At 33.7% G+C, this 20,940-nt stretch overlaps 2 protein-coding genes and 1 non-coding gene across 6 annotated transcripts; 1 reads left to right on the forward strand and 2 right to left on the reverse strand.

The window, feature by feature from the left end:
- Nucleotides 1–1,811: 1,811 nt before the first annotated feature.
- LOC125862028 (uncharacterized) lies at nucleotides 1,812–11,032 on the forward strand. Of its 2 annotated transcripts, none has more exons than XM_049542000.1 (6): nucleotides 1,812–2,173; nucleotides 3,005–3,304; nucleotides 6,214–6,354; nucleotides 8,420–8,715; nucleotides 9,176–9,695; nucleotides 10,153–11,032. In XM_049542000.1, the coding sequence occupies exons 1-6, from the start codon at nucleotides 2,020–2,022 to the stop codon at nucleotides 10,635–10,637; spliced, it is 1,896 nt and encodes a 631-aa protein (XP_049397957.1). In that variant the 5' UTR covers nucleotides 1,812–2,019; the 3' UTR covers nucleotides 10,638–11,032. The 2 variants fall into 2 exon arrangements, with proteins under 2 accessions (XP_049397957.1, XP_049397958.1); XM_049542001.1 differs by having other exon boundaries at nucleotides 9,182–9,695.
- Nucleotides 11,033–12,246: 1,214 nt separating this feature from the next.
- On the reverse strand, nucleotides 12,247–12,318 carry TRNAG-UCC (transfer RNA glycine (anticodon UCC)). Its single transcript has one exon. It is a non-coding gene; the product is annotated as a tRNA-Gly (tRNA).
- A 590-nt stretch (nucleotides 12,319–12,908) lies between these two features.
- Nucleotides 12,909–17,216, reverse strand: LOC125862025 (cation/H(+) antiporter 18-like). Of its 3 annotated transcripts, none has more exons than XM_049541994.1 (4): nucleotides 17,122–17,216; nucleotides 16,092–16,318; nucleotides 14,401–15,402; nucleotides 12,914–14,315 (listed from the first exon to the last, which is right to left on the reverse strand). In XM_049541994.1, the coding sequence occupies exons 2-4, from the start codon at nucleotides 16,272–16,274 to the stop codon at nucleotides 13,119–13,121; spliced, it is 2,382 nt and encodes a 793-aa protein (XP_049397951.1). In that variant the 5' UTR covers nucleotides 16,275–16,318; nucleotides 17,122–17,216; the 3' UTR covers nucleotides 12,914–13,118. The 3 variants fall into 3 exon arrangements, with proteins under 3 accessions (XP_049397953.1, XP_049397951.1, XP_049397952.1); XM_049541995.1 differs by having other exon boundaries at nucleotides 16,092–16,304; nucleotides 17,122–17,203; XM_049541996.1 differs by lacking the exon at nucleotides 17,122–17,216 and having other exon boundaries at nucleotides 12,909–14,315; nucleotides 16,092–16,298.
- Between the last annotated feature and the right edge of the window lie 3,724 nt (nucleotides 17,217–20,940).

A 20,940-nucleotide genomic window follows, 5' to 3' on the forward strand; every position in this document is an offset into this window, starting at 1 on the left:
CTTGAACACATCCTATCAGAGCAAGTAAAAATATACTAATTACTATAAACATTTATCCTTATGTTACCATTAAAAGAAAATACTTTAAAAATGATTTTCTTTTCATAAACTTTTTAAACTTTATCGAAAAATATGATTGAAAGAATCATCATTTTGTTCCAAAGAGGATTAGGAGGCATCATTTCACCAATATATTTTTATCAGTTATTTGGTTGGTAAAAATGGATAAACAAGAATATATAAGATATTCAGCGTGCGATACTCATATAATAAGTGGTATTTATCATTCATTAATCCACCCTCGATATACTAAGTAAAAGGGCTGATCCAACTACAGAACAAATACATACATAAATATAAAAAATATCTCAGAGAGCGTCCGCTCTAAAAAACCGCCCTCCTACATTCTTTCCTTTACAAACTTTATAGTAAAAAATGATGTATTCTATCAAAGAATATCTTTCACTCGAAGTGCTATGAATAGAAAAATCAATCAAAGGTGGGGAATTATTTTATCGACTAATAGTGATCAAATCGACATTACTAAATCACACCTTACCATATCCGTAGATATTTAATGAGATTAATTATCTTATTTTCTATATCGAATATCTAATTCCATCATTTTAATCAAATAATCTTAAATTGAATTAGTATTCACAAGTCACAAGTGAGTCTAGAGGCGGAGCTAGGTTGGGGTTCGTGGATTCGGACGAACCCACTAGCTTTTCCATAGATCCTGTATTTGTATTAAAAATTTAATAAATATATATGTATATTAACTTGTAAACCCCCTAATAAAATTGATTGACAACTTAGTGATAAGAAAGGGTGGTGAAAATACTTTTCATAGTATTGTTGTGTGTTCGAACCCCACTACTAACAAAAATAAGGAAGCATGTTTTGCGATCCCCCAAACCCCGACAAAAATACAAAACCCCTAAACTCCTAATCCTGGCTCCGTCTATGTCTCTGGTCACAACTAAACAAAATAATGTTCTATGTCTCTGGTCACAACTAAACAAAATAATATATTCTCACATTTTATCTCGAGATTAATATCCCGACAAAAATACAACAGCCTCCTAATCTTATCTATGTCTCTGGTCACAACTAAACAAAATAATATTCCATGTCTCTGGTCACAACTAAACAAAATAATATAATCTCACATTTTATCTCGAGATTAATATCCCGACAAAAATACAACAACCTCCTAATCCTGGCTTTGTCTCTTGTAACAAGTAACAAGTAACGAAATAATATAATCTCACACTTTATCTCGAGATTAATATCCCGACAAAATATTTTATCTCGAGATTAATATCCTGACAAAAATACAACAACCTCCTAATCATGGTTGTCTCTTGTAACAACTAACGAAACAATATAGTCTCACATTTTATCTCGAGATTAATATCCCGACAAAAATACTATATCTCTGGTCACAACTAAACGAAATAATATAATATCACATTTTATCTCGAGATTAATATCCCGACAAAAATACAACAACCTCCTAATCCTAGCTCTGTCTCTTGTCACAACTAAACGATATAATATAATCTCGCATTTTATCTCGAGATCAATATCCCGACAAAAATACAACAGTTGTGGTAGCAGCAGCTACATTTTCTAACAGTAGATAATGCAACGTGGATAGTATTTTTTACAACGTGTCAAGTGGATTAAGCTGATGACAACCGCACCCGAATATCCCACCGACGCCAAATACCTCAATTCTACTTTACCCATTTTCCCGAAAAGTATAAATACCTCTCATTCTTCACCTTCCAATTTTTCCTTGCCCTAAAAACTCCCCCTTTTCTCTTCAGCCGCAACACTTTACTTTCATCTATAGTACATAAATTATCCATTTTTTCCCTCTCAAATCGCCTTAAATCAGCTCAATTTTGCTTTTTCACGGCTGAAATCTGTTCAATTTGAAGTTTTTTCGACGAAAAATGATGAGTTTGAGAGTTTTTGTGAGGGTTTTGTTTGGTGGAGTGCAGTGAGGTGATGGAAGCTTTGAAAGGACCTGTTTTGGTTGATGTGGATGTGTCTAAGCTTATGGGATCGGAAAGTTTTAGTGGCGGTGCTCGGAAATTGGAGAGGCCTTCTGTTGCTATTGCGCCTTCTATTGATAGGATCAGTGGTTCAGTCAGACGAAAAGGTATCCTTTCCTCCCTTTTTAAAATTTTTGGCCGGATTTAACTTATATACCTGTCACTATTAAGAGATTTTTACACTGTTTGTCTGGTACGGCCGGTTTACCTTATACTGGGTCACCTCCCATCAATTCTAGGTTGATTGTGTAAAAAAGAGAAAAGTTCCTTTTTGGGGTTGAATATGGCTATTTTGCTCTTTACCAGTAGGAACTGAGAGTTTTTTTTTTTTGTCATAAAAGTTAGCTTTGGTTGTTATGTACAGTCTAGGGAGGTTTAGTGTAGTGTACGATTTTATGGGTAGATAGATGTTATAAATTACTGATAACCTTTGGATATTCTCTTGAACTAACTGAGATTGCTAAAGACGGTTAGTGGCAAGTTAAGATGCTGAAGTTTCTTGAGATGATTTTTACTGTTGATATACCCAGTCTTTAAGGGAAAATTGTTTTTATCTGAATGATGTTACTTAGTATTAGTAGCTGGATACGGTCAACTATCTCAAAAAAGAAGTCTGGGTACAGTGTACACGGTTGTGGAAGTTACTAACTGGACAATTATGCAGTTCATCACAGGACAGTATGAACTTACAAATGGGAAAGGTGATTTTCTAGTAAAAAGATGTCATACGTGTTCTTAGAACGGTTTACGTTGTTTCTAATTCTCGGAAACCATTGAACATGTATATGTGTTGTTTTGGTATTTCTTCTGCAACACTAAAGCAGGTAAATGTACAGACCTGAAAACATGTTAAGCTGTACTGCTAGTGTTGCATCCTATTTAACTCTCTATCCCAAATATGGTTATGTGAGATGTGATTTGTGCTGTTAAAACCTCAGAGCTAGCTTTTTGGAGTAAGATGCCCCAGAATGAATTTGCTGGTCAGCAATCCAGCCATCATGTTGAGGATGCTTTAGAAGACCACAGTGTTGGGAAGTCAAATACTATTCTTCCGCTGACGCTTGGGCTAGAGGCTGCACAGACACATCGGAACTGTGGGAAAGTGGGGAGAAATAGTACTTCTAATTCTAAGAGATCAAGGATAATGCAGATGGATGCTTCTGTAAATAAAACCGGTGAAGACGGAAAAGGCATTTCTACTGAGATTTCCGCAAATCTTACAAATTACAAAAATGGAGGTAATACCAATTATGTATGTATGTTCTTCAATATAGTTATACAGCCTTAGCTTTAGTTATGATTGGCATTCACAGATGACACTGGAAATGCCTATGGTTCATGTATCTTGGTTTGATTTCAAATATGTCTCCTAGTTGATGATATTTTTTGGTCAAAATCTACTCCATTATAGTGCTTCCCTGAAACACATATGGGTCAATAGCTTGCAACAGAAATCATGTGTCCAGTATTTTCAGTGGGAACCTATTTGGATAGAGCTATTATTCCTCGGCTTTTCCTTTTTCGTTTTTCCTTCAATAATGCGTTTTCAGGATTCACAGTGGCATGGAACAGGCTGAGCTCATGGTTTTATTGTTTCTGAACATCACTATAGTCCTATGATGCCTTGTGTTAGTTATGCTTGAAAACTTTAAAGAAAGCAACACCTTAGTTTGAGAAAATAAGATTCCAAAAGTTTCCCTTTCAAAAAGTGCTCTTCTTTCTGATTAAGTTGGAATTAGTTTGAGAAGAAGGCCATTGGACGCTTCCCCCATGCCATTACCTCACTTCTCTATAGGCTCCCCAATACTTTGTTCGTTACGGAAATGGTACACTTCTTTATCTGGGGATCATATATCTTCAAAAGCATTGCTGGCAACCTAATCCTACTCGATTCAGAGTATATGCCCCTCATTGTACTAATCCTTGAAGAGTTGTATGGATAAAGCCACTTTTGAAGTCGGTACAGGTTGGATCATCTTAACAGACTGGTAACACTAATAAAATCCTGTGTGGATAGAATCCAGAATTTCAATGCCCCAGGAAAGACTCTCCAAATATATTATCAAATCAGAAACATCATAAGATGTAAACCTGTAAAGGTAGAATGTGGAATCCACTCTGCAATCTAGTTTTCATTGCATTTTTTCTTTGGGGGCAGCTTCAATTGTAGGTAGTGAATGTGCAAATGTGCTAACTTGCTGAGTTACTGTATATGCTGTTACCAATTAAGACTGTAGAAGCTAAATTTTATCTTCTATGACATTCAAGCTAAATTGCTTTCTGTTTCCAACTAGATATGTGGTTGTTGTGTTGCCTATGGATTCGGTTCTGACCTTCCTATGGAGCACATTGCTGATCAATCGGCTACGATATGTTGCTGATTGTATTTATCTGTCTTATAGGGATGTTTGAATCACCAGAACAGAAACTGCATTACTTGTTTAAAGAAGATTAAAATGTAATTGGAGTATGGCTTGTTTAAATGCTTCATGTGCTAAGAAGTAGTGGCGGAGCCAGAAATTCTGCCAAGGGTGTTCAAACTTTAAAAAAATCGATAATTTTTTTTTTTAGCGGAGTGGGTGCACAAAACATTTTTTTTACTGATGAGTGGGTGCAACCAAATTTGAAAATTAAATTACATATCACTTAGTAACTAAATCATACGGAAACTTAAAATTATAAAGCTATCAATGGTATAAATCAAAACTAATGGATAAAAGTCAACAAATTTTTGCTACTAGTTGAATATACTCCCTCTAGTTCATATTAAGTGAATTGTTGAGACTTTTTCCGTGATTCAAAATAACTGAATGTTTCAAAGTTCGAGAGAATTATCGAAACTTTTTTCCATATTTACCTTTTCTTTTAATAAATCCTTAACTATTTTACATTTTCTAAAAAAATAGTTTAGAAATAATCAAAAGTATAATAGTGGATAATAATCTTTAATTTTGTCTTTAAAAATAATTTTTTGAGATTGTGTTTTACCTAATAATTCACTTAATATAGATCGAAAATATATAGAAAACAATAAAATCTTAATTATTAGGTTAATCAATTTAAGGCTAGAAACATAAAGAAGATACGGGGCAGCTATTTCTGTGTTTTTTTTTGTTTAAAAAGAGATTGTGTTAAAAAAAGGCAACAAGTGAGGATCTTTATTTTTTGTTTAAAAAGAGAGTGTGTTAAAAAAACGCAGCAAGTGAGGATCGAACCACAAACCTCATACACATAAATGAACACGCTTACCGCCAGACTAGCAGCCTTTGTTGTGTCTTAGGGTGTTCAATTAATTATATTTCCAGATATTAGACAGTATTCTACCTATATACACGGTATAATTTTCCGGCGAAGGGTGTTCGGCTGACCACCCTTTCATAGCTGTAGCTCTGCCCCCTGCTAAGAAGTAAGAAATATGATTCAGATGATTGTCTTATTTTGCAATTTCACAATCAACCCAATGAAAATTTGGACAAAGTATAGTACTTATTAAGCATTTTTCCGTCTTCTATTTTATAAGATATTAAAAGATAGATATTAAAGAAGTGATGGTATTAAATGATAAGTGGAGAGAAAGGGCCATTATCCACCGATTTTGAACCCGTGTGCCAACCGATATTTGGAGATTTCACAGTTATCTAAAAAGAAAAAGATCAACGAAGTATTTTGAAGGATATATGTTGGCCTACTTGATAAAAAAAAATGTCAGCCTAATTTCTCTAATCTCATTGGGGGGACATCCTGTCTGTACTCTGTTGAAATTGCTCCCCAGTACAAGTGAATAGAATATACTCTCAAAACATGGATACCACTTCGCAACAATGTCAAATTTGTGCTGGGAGTTGGAATCTTCTACTTGTAAGATTAAGTTGATGAAGGGCCTGCTTTAATATTTTGTACAGCATTTAATATGTACTTGGATTTGCATGCTATTAACCCTTGAAAGAGAGCGGGTTAATAATTTTCCGTACAGCGTTCATTCATTCCGTTACTATTTTTTTATGTGGTAGAAATATGTTTGAGCTATTCTATTCTCATAAGCATCTTTGAATTATCTGTTCTGTAGGGTATGTTTCTTAATGCATAGCTCTGTTTCAACGGTGCTGGTGACATGATATGTTTTTGTAATCTGTTCTTATTTTGTTAGAGAGGACTCAAATGCTTAAGCAAAGGCAGAATTCTAGTGGCAAGAGAAGTGATAAAAGAAATGGAAAAGTTACCAAAAGTAATTTCTCTTTAAAGAGTTTGGTTGGCTTCGGTTCAGCTGCTGGAGGAAGAAACTTTCTCGGTATGTGTTGTTCTATCTCTTCCAAACACTTATCAGAACAAAGTGAGCATACATGTTTGGTTTTTTAGTACCAGATTTACGACCAAAGAACTTTGTTTTTCCTTTTTAAATATTTTAAACCTGCATTATCCCATGAAAAATAAAAATCAAACTTCAGTTTTCAGTAATATGTTTTCGTATTTTGGTATTTCGGTACCGAAATATACACACTAATATACATACTATAATAGATATTATGTAATTATTAATATTATATCAAATATACTAACTACTAAGCCTTTTTAAACTTTATTTCCTTTTTTGCCCTTAGCAACTAGCAAGTTAGCATTAGGTTTTCATGTTTGCATTTCCGCCGCACTTTATCCTTCTCTTCCAAATTCCAATTCCAAATTCGACTTCCAGCCTCCAGAGTCCAGGCTCCAGCGACCGCCGACCAGCAACCAGCGATCGTGACCGCGACCAGCAATTTCAACTGCTGCGATTTCAGGTTTTCAGTTTCTAGTTCTAGGTATTTGATCGTACTTTTTGGATTCCATGCTTTCAACTATGAATTCCAGTAAAGAATCCATCTAAATTCAATGGCGACTACATCATCCTACCCAAAACCACCAGTGTTGCATACCAACACCTTTCAGATAACTCCAAGAAATGGATACCCATCACTGCCCATTCCATTTCCAGCACCCCCCTCTTCAATTCTAACTGCTGCGATTTCAAGTTTTCTTCTTCCATTTTCCTTTTTATCTTTTTGGTCTGATTTTCAATAAACTAATTAAGTGTGTGATAACGGAATTTAATAAACCGAGGTAACAGGGTATTAAGAAAATCGGCATGGGGTTCCGTACCTTATACTGTTAAAAGCAACTCTAAATTAACCGAACCAAATTACAACAAACCGAACCGAATTATCGGTTCGGTGTTCGGTACAACAGTTATTGAAAACTGAAAAAACCGAACCGCATTACCAAATGCCCTGCCCTACTTTACACTGTTAACTATAGTTGTTAAATTTCTTCCCACATCATCTCTTTTCTTCTCGAATTCATATTTTCGACATGGTAAATTGTATAGTAGCCATGTGTTTTCGTTTCTGAGAGCTTGTGTAGAGGCTTTGCCATGTAACACAATTTATCCAAATAAGTGCACGCTCACTTCTTTCCCATCATCTGGAAATCCTTCAATATATATGCTAGAGTTTCCTCCATGAAATTTCACTTTCCAGTTTCCAACCAGGTGAATAGTATTTTCATTGATCTACTGATTTTTCATGAAGTTCTCAGCGTACTATTGACTGAGTCCGTGCATGGTTGGTTCACTTTGTCGTTCTTGATGATTAAACACCAAATATGTAAAGCATACATTTGATGCAAATTTACTTGATAATCTTTCTCAACTAAATCTTATTAAATACTTTTTGCAGATGCATGTGTTTACCATGTTTTCTGAAGGAAATATATAGAGCTAAGCACAATTGGTATAATCAGTGCATGCAAAACACAATGTCAATGAAGACGAAATTACTAACTTACTTCCTTACCCAAAAAAAATGAAGGCTAAAGTTACTTACAACTTTAATTGAACCAACTGCCAATTTAGCAGTCATTTCTGTGACAAAATATCTCAGCCAAAACCTACAAGAAGTTTCAAGTCACTGCAATTTGTGTGTGTACCAGATGTACTTTTATAGAAGATATTTTGACTACCTAGCAGGTTGCACTTTCACACTAGCACATCACATGATGCTTGTTTTATGCAGCTTTTGGACTCGGAATTATTTGGGTAAAACATAGCAATCCATCTGAACATGTCCATACGATTGACCTGCATTCAGTAAAGTAACTCATGTAGAGTATGTCCGCACTAGCTTTTGTTGTACCCTGACATTTACTTCTTGATTTCTACATATGTAGTCATAAAGTATGCTGTCAGTTGTCACTAGTTTTGGCTTTACCCTGGAACTTATTCGGTTGATCGATACATTCTTTGGTTATTCTTGGTGTTTAGTATTTACCAATGTGTTATACTATAAATGTTCTGAGAAAATAACAAGGGATATCTGACTCAGGAATGTATGGCTTGAAATCTGATGTCATGGATGTCACAAAAGATGTAGATGATCTGCCTTTGAGGGAACTACTTGATGGAAGTTATAAGTGTGCACCTTCTCCCAAAGATAGGAGAAACAATGCGTCAAATTCAAGTGACAGTCTCATGCAGTTGGTTAGAAATGCTAACTCCATGCTTCGATGCCAGAAGTCTGTACAGATGCAGAATTGTTCTAATGTTGATAGCAAGCTCTCTTGTCGAAATGATGGAGACAAGGGAGAGACCAGGACAGATAATCTGTCTTCTGCTGATCAGGTTAGTGTGCAAGGTTATTTGTTACCGAAATTGAATCTCAACAGTCGACTTGATCAAGTAAGCCTGCTTCATGTCCTAAGAGGATTACTCCCTTCAGCCTAAACGGAATTGTTGAGTTTGAACTTTGAAGTACAAGGTCAAACCATCTAATTTCGGTATGCATTTGGACATCGGTTACTTTACTTTTTAAGTAAAATCTACATATTAGAAACTTCGCAAAAGTACTACAAATCACAATAAATTGTAACAAAAATTACCAAAATAATATTTGAGAAATTTGTAGCCAAAGAAAACACTGACTATGAATACCAGTGCCAAATAAAACGGGACACTGTTTTTGGGTTCACAAGGTAAAACAAGATAATGTCAGACTGTCAGCATCCTTTAATTAAAAAAACAAGATAATGTCAGTTTCTGCAAAAGCTCATAATCTATATTATCTTTTCTTTTCTTCTCAAAGGTACAGGAGTACAGTTGCAAGGTTCAATCAGTTCCGACAATGTGTCATGCTCCATTGTATACACCAAAGGAAGTGTTGGAGCGCCTTGCGCTTACTCCATCCAAGGATTTGGATTCTTTACTTGTGGATACAGTCAAGTTTGCATCTTCAAGAAATAGCAGTGATCTTCGACTAAGCAAGCCATCATCTCAGCGAAATGGCTTGCCTCCTTTTCCTTGGTCACATCCGTGCTCTGGGCATCCTAAAACTGTTCCGGATTCAGCTAAATTATCTACAAATAAGATGGTTTGTCAAGGTAGATGGGTAAGAGTGGAAAACACTTCGACTCCTCTGAAAGGTTCTACTGGTTTCCTTGAGGAACTGCAATCACTCACTGACAATCACAAACTAGTTCCAACAGGAGTTCAAGTGTCTGGGCCTTTAAAAAATGAAAATGCTTCAACAAACCGCGATAGCCTTACGACATGTGAAAGGATTTCATCATCATTGGCAGCCAGCAACACTTCAGAAGTTTCACCAGGTAAATTTCTCAGGGGCTTGAGAATAGGAGTTACTGCATTTTTTTGAATGAATCATGTGCTTTTGTGCTTTCGGCATTCCACTAGAGGGATACCAGTGTACATTTTGTGTTGCATGTTCTCTTTCTTTTTCTTTGAGTTTCTATGTGGAACCTGTAGGCATAGTCAAAGAGTTATTTTATTTTAAAATCTATCCATCACAACAGTGACTTCATATGATCTATCTGTATTCTCTGAGTTTCTATGGAATATCCATCAGAAGAGTATTAGATTTTTTCCAAATCATACTGTATGGTATCAAGAAATATACAGTACAGTCTCATGCATTGATGCACATTTTCCATTTAGCTTCCAAGAAGCGTTGAATCTTGACAAAACTATATTTCATGCATGCTGTCCTAGACATTTTTATCCTTATGAAGCTCATATTATATCTGATGATAGTAGCTGAATCTCCAGGGGTATTGGCTGCTGCTGAGACGCTTTGTAGGATTGCTACACATTCAACGCTTTGCAAGATTGCTACACATTCGTTGAAGCAGAACACTGAGGTAACAACCAAATCGCTGAAGAAACCTTCTCAGAAGGGCGGTGGCATGAGAGCATGTAAATTGACTGAGAAACCTGAAAATCAATTCATAGCACCAAAACCAGTGGTGGTATCAAGTAGTCTGGTTGAAATTGCTAATGAGATACTTCCATCAAAGAAGCTTCGTCTTTCAGTTAACTTCAAAAAACCTGATAGGAAAGGACCAATACCTTGTTCAACTGAATCGATAAGATCAACTCCTGTCAAATCTTTTAGGGAGTCTGAAGGTTTCAGTAACAGCTTTGTAAATAAACCATGTACAACGTCCCAATATACAAGGGTGATGGATAAGGCTTATAGTAGTAGCGACCAGAAGCCGAGGAAGGTAGCCAATGGAGCGGAGCCAAGGAGATGACAGAATGTTGGAGTGAACTCATTATGCAGTGAATCAGACAAGAACTTTTACCGTTGCATTTGTCTATCTATTCCTTCTAACTGCTGTTAGACATGCAAAATATGGTAGAATTTGTATAGCCTGTCACATGGAAGAAATGAATGTTGTAATCTTATGCTGCGTTGGGTTTAGGGTTTAGACGGGGGAGCATTGTGCTTGTGCCATTACATGTAACATGGATGCCGGATACATCGATCCGCTTTCAGCATTGCCTCAGTGTACATCATTGATGAGGCAATATGGTAGAAAGGTTCTCTCTTTAGCCTCTGGTATTCCGGCGACACATTCGTTATGTGTGTGTAAATGTATTCATTATCTGATATCTATGGTCAGGACATTTTCATACTCATTCTGTGCGTGTTGTAGATTCTTATAGCTCATCTTATTGTCTCTTCTCCCTGCTTTTCTATTTTTCTAATGGTTGATACTGGCAATGGTTTGCCTCAATCTGCTTATGGATAACATATTTGCCTAGATGACAATTACATTTTACTTTAAACCCTTGTTAGTTTTACCTTCTGCTGATCGTTGTATGCTAATTTTATGAAAAAATTGGCTGAAGCCGACAACATATGCTTTCAAAAGGTTTAATCACGCGAAATCTCAGTGAACGTATTGGAGTAGGAGAACCAGACATATTTCGTTTATAAGAGGTGATCCAAATAAATAGTTCTAATAACAATCCACTTGTTAATTGAAATAAAACAAAAAGAATGTTGAATCATGATTCAATGATTTTTTTTTCGGGCTAATAATTTTTAAATGACGAAAGGTTACCGTTGAATGAGACTTAACACTCCTCCTTTTATACTATCTCATATCTCACCTTAGTGCTAACAGAGGCTTCAAGTCCGAGTTATAGCAAGCCAACAATCTCCATCCATTGCGAAATTCAACTATGTACTTTCTTTTCCTACTACAGCTTGTACAAGATCCTTGGAGATGAACACTTATCTCAATTATACTAGGAAAAGAATATGATATGTTTAAAAAGAAAATAAACAATATGTTTATTAGCAAAAAAAAGACATTTTTAACCAATTAAGTAATAATAACAATGTTTTTAATCAAACTATTAACATAAAACATTTTATTCAATTTCATATATTTTTTGACACTTAACAAAGAATAAAAAGGAAAAAAGATTTTAGCTTTCCTTAATTGTGAGGGCTGACTCGTTATAAAATAGAAGAAGACAATAAGACATGCAGTTTCATTACAACAATCAGGTAATAGAGGATACAAATGAATATGTATCACTCCCCATGTCTCAAAACAAAACATGAATATGCCGTTAACTAATACTGTGTTTGATACATTGAAAAAATAAGTAAATTTATTACTTATCTTTTAATGCTTGATAAGTAAATGTTTAAAATAATCTTATATTTAATATGTATATGTATGTCTAATAAATATTGAACTTAGAATGTATGAAATACTGCTCTCAATGTCAATATCCAATCATCATATAATACACTTTTAATCACCTAAAAATAGGACAAGAAAAAGCAAAATTAATTAAAATCACTCAAAAAAATAAAAATTAAAAAAGATTAAAAAAAACCTATGCGTCTGCCGGGAGTCGAACCCGGGTCTATTGCTTGGAAGGCAATTATCCTAACCGTTGGACTACAAACGCTTGTTGTCTATTACTAGACACATTTTACTAAATAAAGAAAAACCAAAGCTTATAACAATGCATACATCAGAATCTAACCGACACAAATTGTGTGAGACTTCTTTTTATTTTATAAATTGGTGGATCAATAATTTGTGAATTCTAAAGTGTAATCTTTAGATTTATTAAGTTATCAAATAAAAAGAAGTGTTATACAACTTGTGTTAATTATGTATGGCACACAAATTAAAGTTTCTCATTGAACAAATATATGCTTGAGTGTAGAGATCATTTAAGAACTTGTTCGAATTTCAAACAACAACTTTGAGTCCTTCAAGTTCTTATATATATATATACAACAAAGGTTAGGCTGAATAGATACCGAAACACCTAAAGTAAACATGATTTTTCATTAAGATACCTCAACGAAAACATGTTTCAATTGAACACTCAACCTATTATAAACCGTCCTATTAAAGACTTTTTTTTTGACAAATCCACAAGAAAACTAAAAATGAGTGTAGTACAGTCATTGCTGATGTAGCAAAATAGAGAACTAGTTGATTACATATGGCATTTTTTGAGTTAGTGGAAGTACTTTTAAAGGAGAATATGAATATTTTGTAGGTAAATAGGGGGTGAACGAAGACAATCAACATGAAACGTCACTTATTAATACGAGAAAAAAGGCTCCACAAAATAGCAACCAGAATCCTTGTATTTTAAAAAGTGACAATTACAGCTCAAAAAGATGAATAGAGCAAACTGTCAAGAATGAAAAACAGTCATTATGATTCAAAGATCAATGAAAGAGCCCCTACTTAATTCTCTGGAACTGATGCTACATCCCTCTGTTGTGAACTATTTGCATATAAGTTATCATAATACTGTTGCACCACCAGGACTGATGCTGTTGTGGCGTATTCCGGTGAAGTCAACAAACTCCCGACTGGTCCGAGTTCAGGACAATCAGTCCTCTGGCTCAATGCAAGAGGTACTACGCCATCAGGCCTTCGACCAACCAGAAACAAACTGCATCGACTGTAATCACGTAGGATAGTAATTGTTTCCGACACATTTCTAACAGTTTTCTCTTCATATTTGATGGAACTGTCGTCTGATATGCTCGTTCTGAAAGCAGCGAGAAACTCCTCATCAGCAGAGACTAATGTTGCAGCAGAGGTGCCTTCTGTATGTATTGTTACTATCTCTTCTGAGGAATCTGACTCCACTAGGAAGCGAATGACTGTTAACTCGACTCCTGGATGCTCAGCCATACGAGTCCCATAAGCAAGGGCTTCACGATCATCATGGCCCCCAAAGTATAGAACGGTAATAGAGAAGGAAACGTTACTTGCAGATATCTGTGAAGTACCACCAAGTCCGCGATCAACAAATATCCCCACTGAACATGAAGCATGTTCAAGAACCCTTCTGTTAACCAAGTGAAAATCAGGTCGAGTTGATTCAAATGAGCCGTCAAGCCTCAGATTCTTGTGATATGGTAAAATTATCATTGCTATATTTTTCTTCTCAGCAGTAATGCAAATATCTTCATGCATGTCAGAGAGTGATGAGATTGATGTCATTGGCCGCACAGAGACCTGACTTAATTGTTGGAAAGCCTCAAACGCCACAACAACGTGGTTAGCTGACCGCTGACCTTTATTCCAGAAGGGCAAGCCATTATGTCTAGCCTTGTGTACCATTAAGATAGCTGATGGTCTCTCCGTGAACTCCATGAGATGCATTGCGTATACAGAAAGCCTTTCTCCCCTCTCGGTTCCACGTGAGGCCTCAAGGAGATTAATGACCGATGGAATATTTCTAGAACTACGGAAGCAGGTTAGTATTCGCAGTTCAGTATTCGGATTTTTCCTTTCTATTCTTCTATGTTTATAGTCGCCTTTGCTTAGCATTTTCGCTGGCTTGTAAACAGCCAGAACCAGGGGTGTGGTGATAAAGGTCGTGAAGAGAGCCATCATAACCATGATAGCAAAAGTCTGATCATTCAATACCTGCATGAGACATGGCGTAAACAAATTAAAGCTGAAACAGATTACCTGATTTCACAAAACAAATAAGATGCTAGATGAGCATTACCTTTCGATCTTTACCAATATTAAGGACAATCAGTTCCACTAGTCCCTTACTGTTCATAAGAAATCCAAGAGCAAGAGCTTCATTTTTGGGAATCTTCCAGAGAAGGGAAACTATAAAAGTACCAACAATCTTCCCGAAACAAGCTGTAAAGATGACCAGAACTAGCAAACCCCATGATTGTATACCTTGGATTGTAGCAACGTTCGTTTTTAGACCACTTGAGACGAAGTATAATGGGAGGAAAAGACCAGATACAAGGTCCTCAACTTTTTCAACCAGTTCACCTGCAAATGGACCCTCTTTTGGAAGTAGAACTCCAATGACGAAAGCCCCAAACATCGCGTGAATCCCAATAACATCAGTGACAAGTCCAGCTGCAAGTACAGCAGCTAAAGTAGCACATATATACAGCTCATCCACAGGTTCACCTTCGTGGCAACGTTGCGAAATCCATTTAAAAATTGGTGGCACAATAAGATAGGCGCCAATGACAAAACCACAACCACAGAGGAAAACCCAAAGTGGCACAACAGGAGATAGATTATCACCAGATAAGGCAATGGCAAGTGCAAGTAAAATCCAAGCTGCCACATCATTAATTGCTGCCGCAGACATGGCCATTCGCCCAACATCAGTAGTTAAGAGTTTCAGCTCAGCCAAAATGCGTGCCAGAACAGGAAATGCAGTTATGGAAAGCGCTACACCCATGAATACAAGAAATGCGGTAGCATTTACACCTTTATTTATAGTTCCTCGAAGAATAAATGAAGTGCCGATTCCCAAAGCAAACGGAAGAGTAATTCCTGTAACAGCAATGGCAAGGACTTTTTTCCCACTCTGACGCAATGACTTGACATCTAGTTCTAAGCCAGCTAGAAATAAAAAGAACAGGAGACCAATGTTTGCCAAAGTGTCCAAGACGGTGATGCTCTTCGGTGGGAATACTGCATTCAAATAACCTTTGTTTCGACCAAGAGCTGATGGTCCCAGCAATATACCTCCCTGTATATCAGGAACAGAATGTTTAATTTTCTAAACAGAACGAAGTTCAAGATAACCTTTAAATTTTCTTGGCTTTGTAGTACTCCTGTAATTCAATATAAAAGGTGAAATTGTTCTTTCTTCTTCCAAAAGAACGTGCCATGAAGATGAATGAAACGGAAGACTAGAGGATCTCATCACAGAAGTTGATGACCGAAGTCTAATATACTATAACGAGGAGAAAAAAAACATGTGATTCAAGAAAACAAAATAAAAAGGGGCTTTTTGATGACTTATAAATGATGATCAAACCAAGTAGGCTTTTCTTGGGTAGTTATGGGTTACTGACAGCAGCATTTTGGACTGTAAACCACTACCAAAGAGAAATAGGACAGGTAAGTACAAAGCAGATTAAAACAGACAAAATAGTTAGAAAGAGCAGATAATTTAGCTAGAAGAGAAATAAAATGGAAAAGAATAAACCAGTAACGAAATGAAGACAATAGCGCAACAACAACATACCCAATGTAGTCCTACAAAGTGGGGTCTGGGGAGGATAGAGTGTACGAGACCTTACCCCTACCTCACGGTAGAGACCCTAAGCAAATGAAGACAATAGGGCACCATAGAAACAATAACTGTTGGCTGATACACAATTACAGACAATGAACCAAACTTTCTCAGAGATGGTGGCAGGGAAAACAACTTACAATAACTTCAGCAATTACACGTGGTTGTCGTAGCGGACGCAGCAAAAAGGCAAGACCTCTCGTGACGACAAGAACTAAACATATCTGTAAAATGGCCAACGGAAGTGCAAAATCCAGGGGATTATCACCTTGAAAAATGCCATTAGACGTAGCCTTCATTGGAGATGGACAATGATGATCCATAGTTTTACTGGATGCCTCTCCAAATTAGTCCTGTGAAAACAATACTGTAAAACAAGATAGCTCCAATTTCAACTCAAAATTATGAAAAGGATCAACATGAAAATCTTTAGTAGCACGATGAAGTAAAGAAAATCCAATACTCACAGGGGATGTTTGATTGGTAAAAAACATCCAGGATTGCTCAGCTACAACCAGAGGTGGATCTAGGATTTAAAGTTTATGAGTTCCTACAACGAACTCGAGTTTATGGGTTCCTATAATAGAAATATAAAGGTTGAGCTGAAGCTACTGAGTTCACGTAAATCCATAGGTATAACGCTAAATCCACCGCTATCTACAACATTTAAAGTGAGCCTATCTACCCTAACCTTGGTACCAGATACCACAGCTACAAATATATGCATATACCTCTTTTAGAAAGGGCACTACAAATTCAATCGGCATTAATCCTTACAAAAAAAATGGAACAAGTAATTCCAGCTGGGATGTCTCGAAAAAAAAAAAAAAACGATTTTCTTGAGCCGAAAGTCTATCAGAAACAAATTCTCTAGCCTAGGAGGTATGTGTACAACCTACCTTCACTATACTGAATTTGTTATTGTCTTGCGAATATCAATCAATTCACTGACACCAATTAAAAAAAAAAAATACTATTTTTGCACAAAACATATAATACTAATCGAAATTCGGAAAAAGAATATCCAGATCAAGGGATCTATATCAGTTACTTGTTCATCAGACTTATGACTGATTTTTATTTATTATTATTACTATCAATAAGTACCAAATTAAACAGAAATATTTGGGCAGTATGCTATACGATGAAAAAAGAATAGAAAAATCATACCTTGTAACCTTTGTTTAATTAATTGCGAGATTTGCGAACAAATAAAAATCAATACCAAAATCAAGGAAGATAAAGAAAGAAGAGAAGAAAAGAAATTATTTTTTTGGTAATACTTTTGAAAGAGATTGGTGTGTGAACAAGTAGCTTTCAGTCCCCAAAATAGTTTTAATTCCGAGAATGAATGAAAGTACAATCTGACAGTACAAGATACTCGCTCTCTTCTGTTTTACTATTTCATTTTGAGTTTTGCACGTTTCTTTTAAAATTTAATAATTAATATAAATATTTTATTATAATATCTATACTTCTTCTGTTACGTATTAATTGATCATTATATTAAAAATAGGTTAGTTGTCTGTTTTACTATTTTTATTTTATCTTATAATTAATTCTTTTTTGAAAGTGTTTATATTTGTTTGGAAAATTCAGAAGAAGTTTTTTATGGGGTGGATTAGTATTTTTTTTTATGATTTCTTAAGCACCGTGCAAAATGAAAATTAATCAATTAATATGGAACCAAAATAATATTAATTAATAGGAGAATGACTTAAATATGTCATCAATTTTTATTTTTTTTAAAAAAGCTTACTTATGTTATCTATTAAACTTTTGATTCATCTATGTTATACTTTCATTTGAGAAAATGTTCATTCATACTGTTAATAAATAATGACATAGATGTGTCTTTTTCTCAAACGAAAATGATATAGATGAATCAAACTTCTACAGGAGACATAGATGAGCCTTTTCTTAAAGTTTGATGACATATTTAAGTTTTTCGCTAGTCTAAACTCTAAAGTCTTCAAAATTAATTTGAAAAATATGTAATTAATGCGGGGATATAAAAAAAATATTTTTAATATGTTAAAAATGAAATATATTTTTACCCTTTTGAAATATTGTTTTTATTTATTCAATTTAAAAAATGACAAAATGGCACAGCATGACACCCTATAGACTAAATTAGCAATAAATAGCCCATTTTTAATTTTTTAGCAAGAAAAAAACTTTGTTTTATTTATTTGGCATTGAATTGTTATTTTTCTTTTCTTTTTTAAAAATGTATTTTTATCCTCCTTTTTTTTCTCAAACACACGTTTGATTGCTGCTTTTTTTTTTTCTTGAAAAAACAATTATTGTTTTATTATCCCTATTTTATCTCTTTTTTTAAATTATTTTGTCAACAATTTTAAAATAGAGTTCTTCTCTTTTTTTTTTGTCTCCTTTTCCTCTTTCCAGAATTCTTTTCATACGTATATTTGATTCTCTTCCTAATTTTCAATTCTTCTCCTTAATTCAATCTGTTTATGAAAATCAGATATAACAATATGTTTTTTCATGGATACTTCTAAAAATCATCTTTATATATAATCTTATTTCTGTCAAATTAATTGTGAACTTCATGATTTGTAGAATTGAAGTTTTTGCGAAAATTTAGGTTATTCAACCTTCTTTTGTTTTCTTTCTAAAATCCTTTTCATATGTATATTTGCTTCTCTTCTAAATTTTCTCTTATTCTCTTTACTTTACTCTGTCTATGCAAATCAGATATAACTGTATGTTTATCTATTGATCCTTCCAATAATTTCTTTTAATATATAATTATGTAGCATTTCTTGCCCCATTAATTTTGAAATTTCGTGATTTGTGGAACTAAAGTTTTTATAACTTTTTTTGGCGAAAATTCAGGTAATAGTTTTTTGAAATTTTTGTTCTCAATTTCATGGGTAAGAATGATTCTCGTTAGATCTTCGTAAAAAATCAGAATGTTGATTTTGATGAATACAACCCAATGTATACCAATGAATACCAATCTCAATTTAAATTAAAGTATACAAGTTTATTATGTGGATACAAATCACTGAATACACGATGAATACGAACTAATGTATACATAGTGCAGTTACCGTATACATAAACAAAATCACATGTACAATTAATGAATAAAATTTATATATGTATCATATTAATCTCATTCTTGTATTCATTATAGTAATACGTATAATTGATNAATAGAGTTCTTCTCTTTTTTGTCTCCTTTTTCTCTTTCCAGAATTCTTTTCATAAGTATATTTGATTCTCTTCCTAATTTTCAATTTTTCTCCTTAATTCAATCTGTTTATGAAAATCAGATATAACAATATATTTTTTCATGGATACTTCTAAAAATCATCTTTATATATAATCTTATTTTTGTCAAATTAATTGTGAATTTCATGATTTGTAGAATTGAAGTTTTTGTGAAAATTTAGGTTATTCAACCTTCTTTTGTTTTCTTTCTAAAATTCTTTTCATATGTATATTTGCTTCTCTTCTAAATTTTCTCTTATTCTCCTTAATTTACTCTATCTATTCAAATCAAATATAACTGTATGTTTATCTATTGATCCTTCCAATAATTTCTTTTAATATATAATTATGTAGTATTTCTTGCCACATTAATTTTGAAATTTCGTGATTTGTGGAACTAAAGTTTTTATAACTTTTTTTGGCGAAAATTCAGGTAATAGTTTTTTGAAATTTGTGTTCTCAATTTCATGGGTAAGAAAGATTCTCGTTAGAACTTCGTAAAAAATCATAATGTTGATTTTGATGAATACAACCCAATGTATACCAATGAATTCTAATCTCAATTTAAATTAAAGTATACAAGTTTATTATGTGAATACAAATCACTGAATACATGATGAATACGAACTAATGTATACATAGTGCAGTTACTGTATACATAAACAAAATCACATGTACAATTAATGAATAAAATTTATATATGTATCATATTAATCTCATTCTTGTATTCATTATAGTAATACGTATAATTGATGGTAATAATCTTATGTATACAATATAAAGTTTATGTATACATGCTACAATTATTGTATACATCAATAAAATTTACACGTCTATTTTTATGAATATTTTTTTGTGAATACATTTTTTTATGTATACATTATGTAATCGCAACTTTAATTATTGTATAATTTATGCATATGTATTATTACAGTTTCTAATAAAATGTCATTTAATATTATATGATTAATTATTGTCGATTATGTGATAATTAATACACGTTAGAGCATTACATTTTTTTACCTTAAAAATAGTCACAATCTTTTAATAAGTTATTTAAAGAATTCCTTAAAAGTTGGTGTAACCTTTTTTTAATGGGTTAATTAATAAATATATATATATTTCACTTCTTAAAAGTAGGCAATCAGTTTTCTAATAAACTAAGTATTGTTGATTGGTAGAAATTTTTTTTTCATAAAATTACAATCAAATATATCTTTATATTTCTGTAAATTGCGTTAATATTTTTTTTAAAATAGACAGTTAGATATAATGTTTGTTTTGATTGCTAACTAAATCTATTGTATCGTATTGTTTAAATCTAGGACTTAGGTTACGACGAAAAGACTCTGTAACGACCGATTTGACATGATCGCATCGTTACCTTAATATTTTCTCATTTTATCTTTATTTATTATTTAATAATTTAATAATTATATCTTGTCGTTTACCCTATATTTTCATAGTAGCTCTATCTTATACTCTACTCTTCTTGTAGATTTGTCATTCAAATTATCGATATGTGACATTATATAACGATGGAAAACAATACAATCTATTCAAATATTATATTTATTATACGATACAGTACAACACAATACAACACATTATAAAACAATACGTAACAACCATCCAAACAAAGTGTAATTGTCACTAATTAGTAATTATATAAGATAATAATACTCTAATAACGTAATTAAGAGAGAAGATATCCATTCCATAATTAAGGTTATATAATATTTTTGTGTC

The sequence above is a fragment of the Solanum stenotomum genome, chromosome 4 (genome assembly GCF_019186545.1).
Source record: "Solanum stenotomum isolate F172 chromosome 4, ASM1918654v1, whole genome shotgun sequence".
NCBI classification, from domain to species: domain Eukaryota; kingdom Viridiplantae; phylum Streptophyta; class Magnoliopsida; order Solanales; family Solanaceae; genus Solanum; species Solanum stenotomum.

Bases quoted from the DNA above. Each gene is read 5' to 3' on its own strand.
- LOC125862028 (XM_049542000.1), top strand. From the start codon at position 2,020: ATGGAAGCTTTGAAAGGACCTGTTTTGGTTGATGTGGATGTGTCTAAG. The intron at 2,174-3,004 runs GTATCCTTTCCT...TTAAAACCTCAG, and splicing joins TGGTTCAGTCAGACGAAAAG to AGCTAGCTTTTTGGAGTAAG. The intron at 3,305-6,213 runs GTAATACCAATT...TTATTTTGTTAG, and splicing joins TACAAATTACAAAAATGGAG to AGAGGACTCAAATGCTTAAG.
- LOC125862025 (XM_049541996.1), bottom strand. From the start codon at position 16,274: ATGGATCATCATTGTCCATCTCCAATGAAGGCTACGTCTAATGGCATT. The intron at 15,403-16,091 runs GTAAGTTGTTTT...CCTGATATACAG, and splicing joins GTGTAATTGCTGAAGTTATT to GGAGGTATATTGCTGGGACC. The intron at 14,316-14,400 runs GTAATGCTCATC...TGTCTCATGCAG, and splicing joins ATATTGGTAAAGATCGAAAG to GTATTGAATGATCAGACTTT.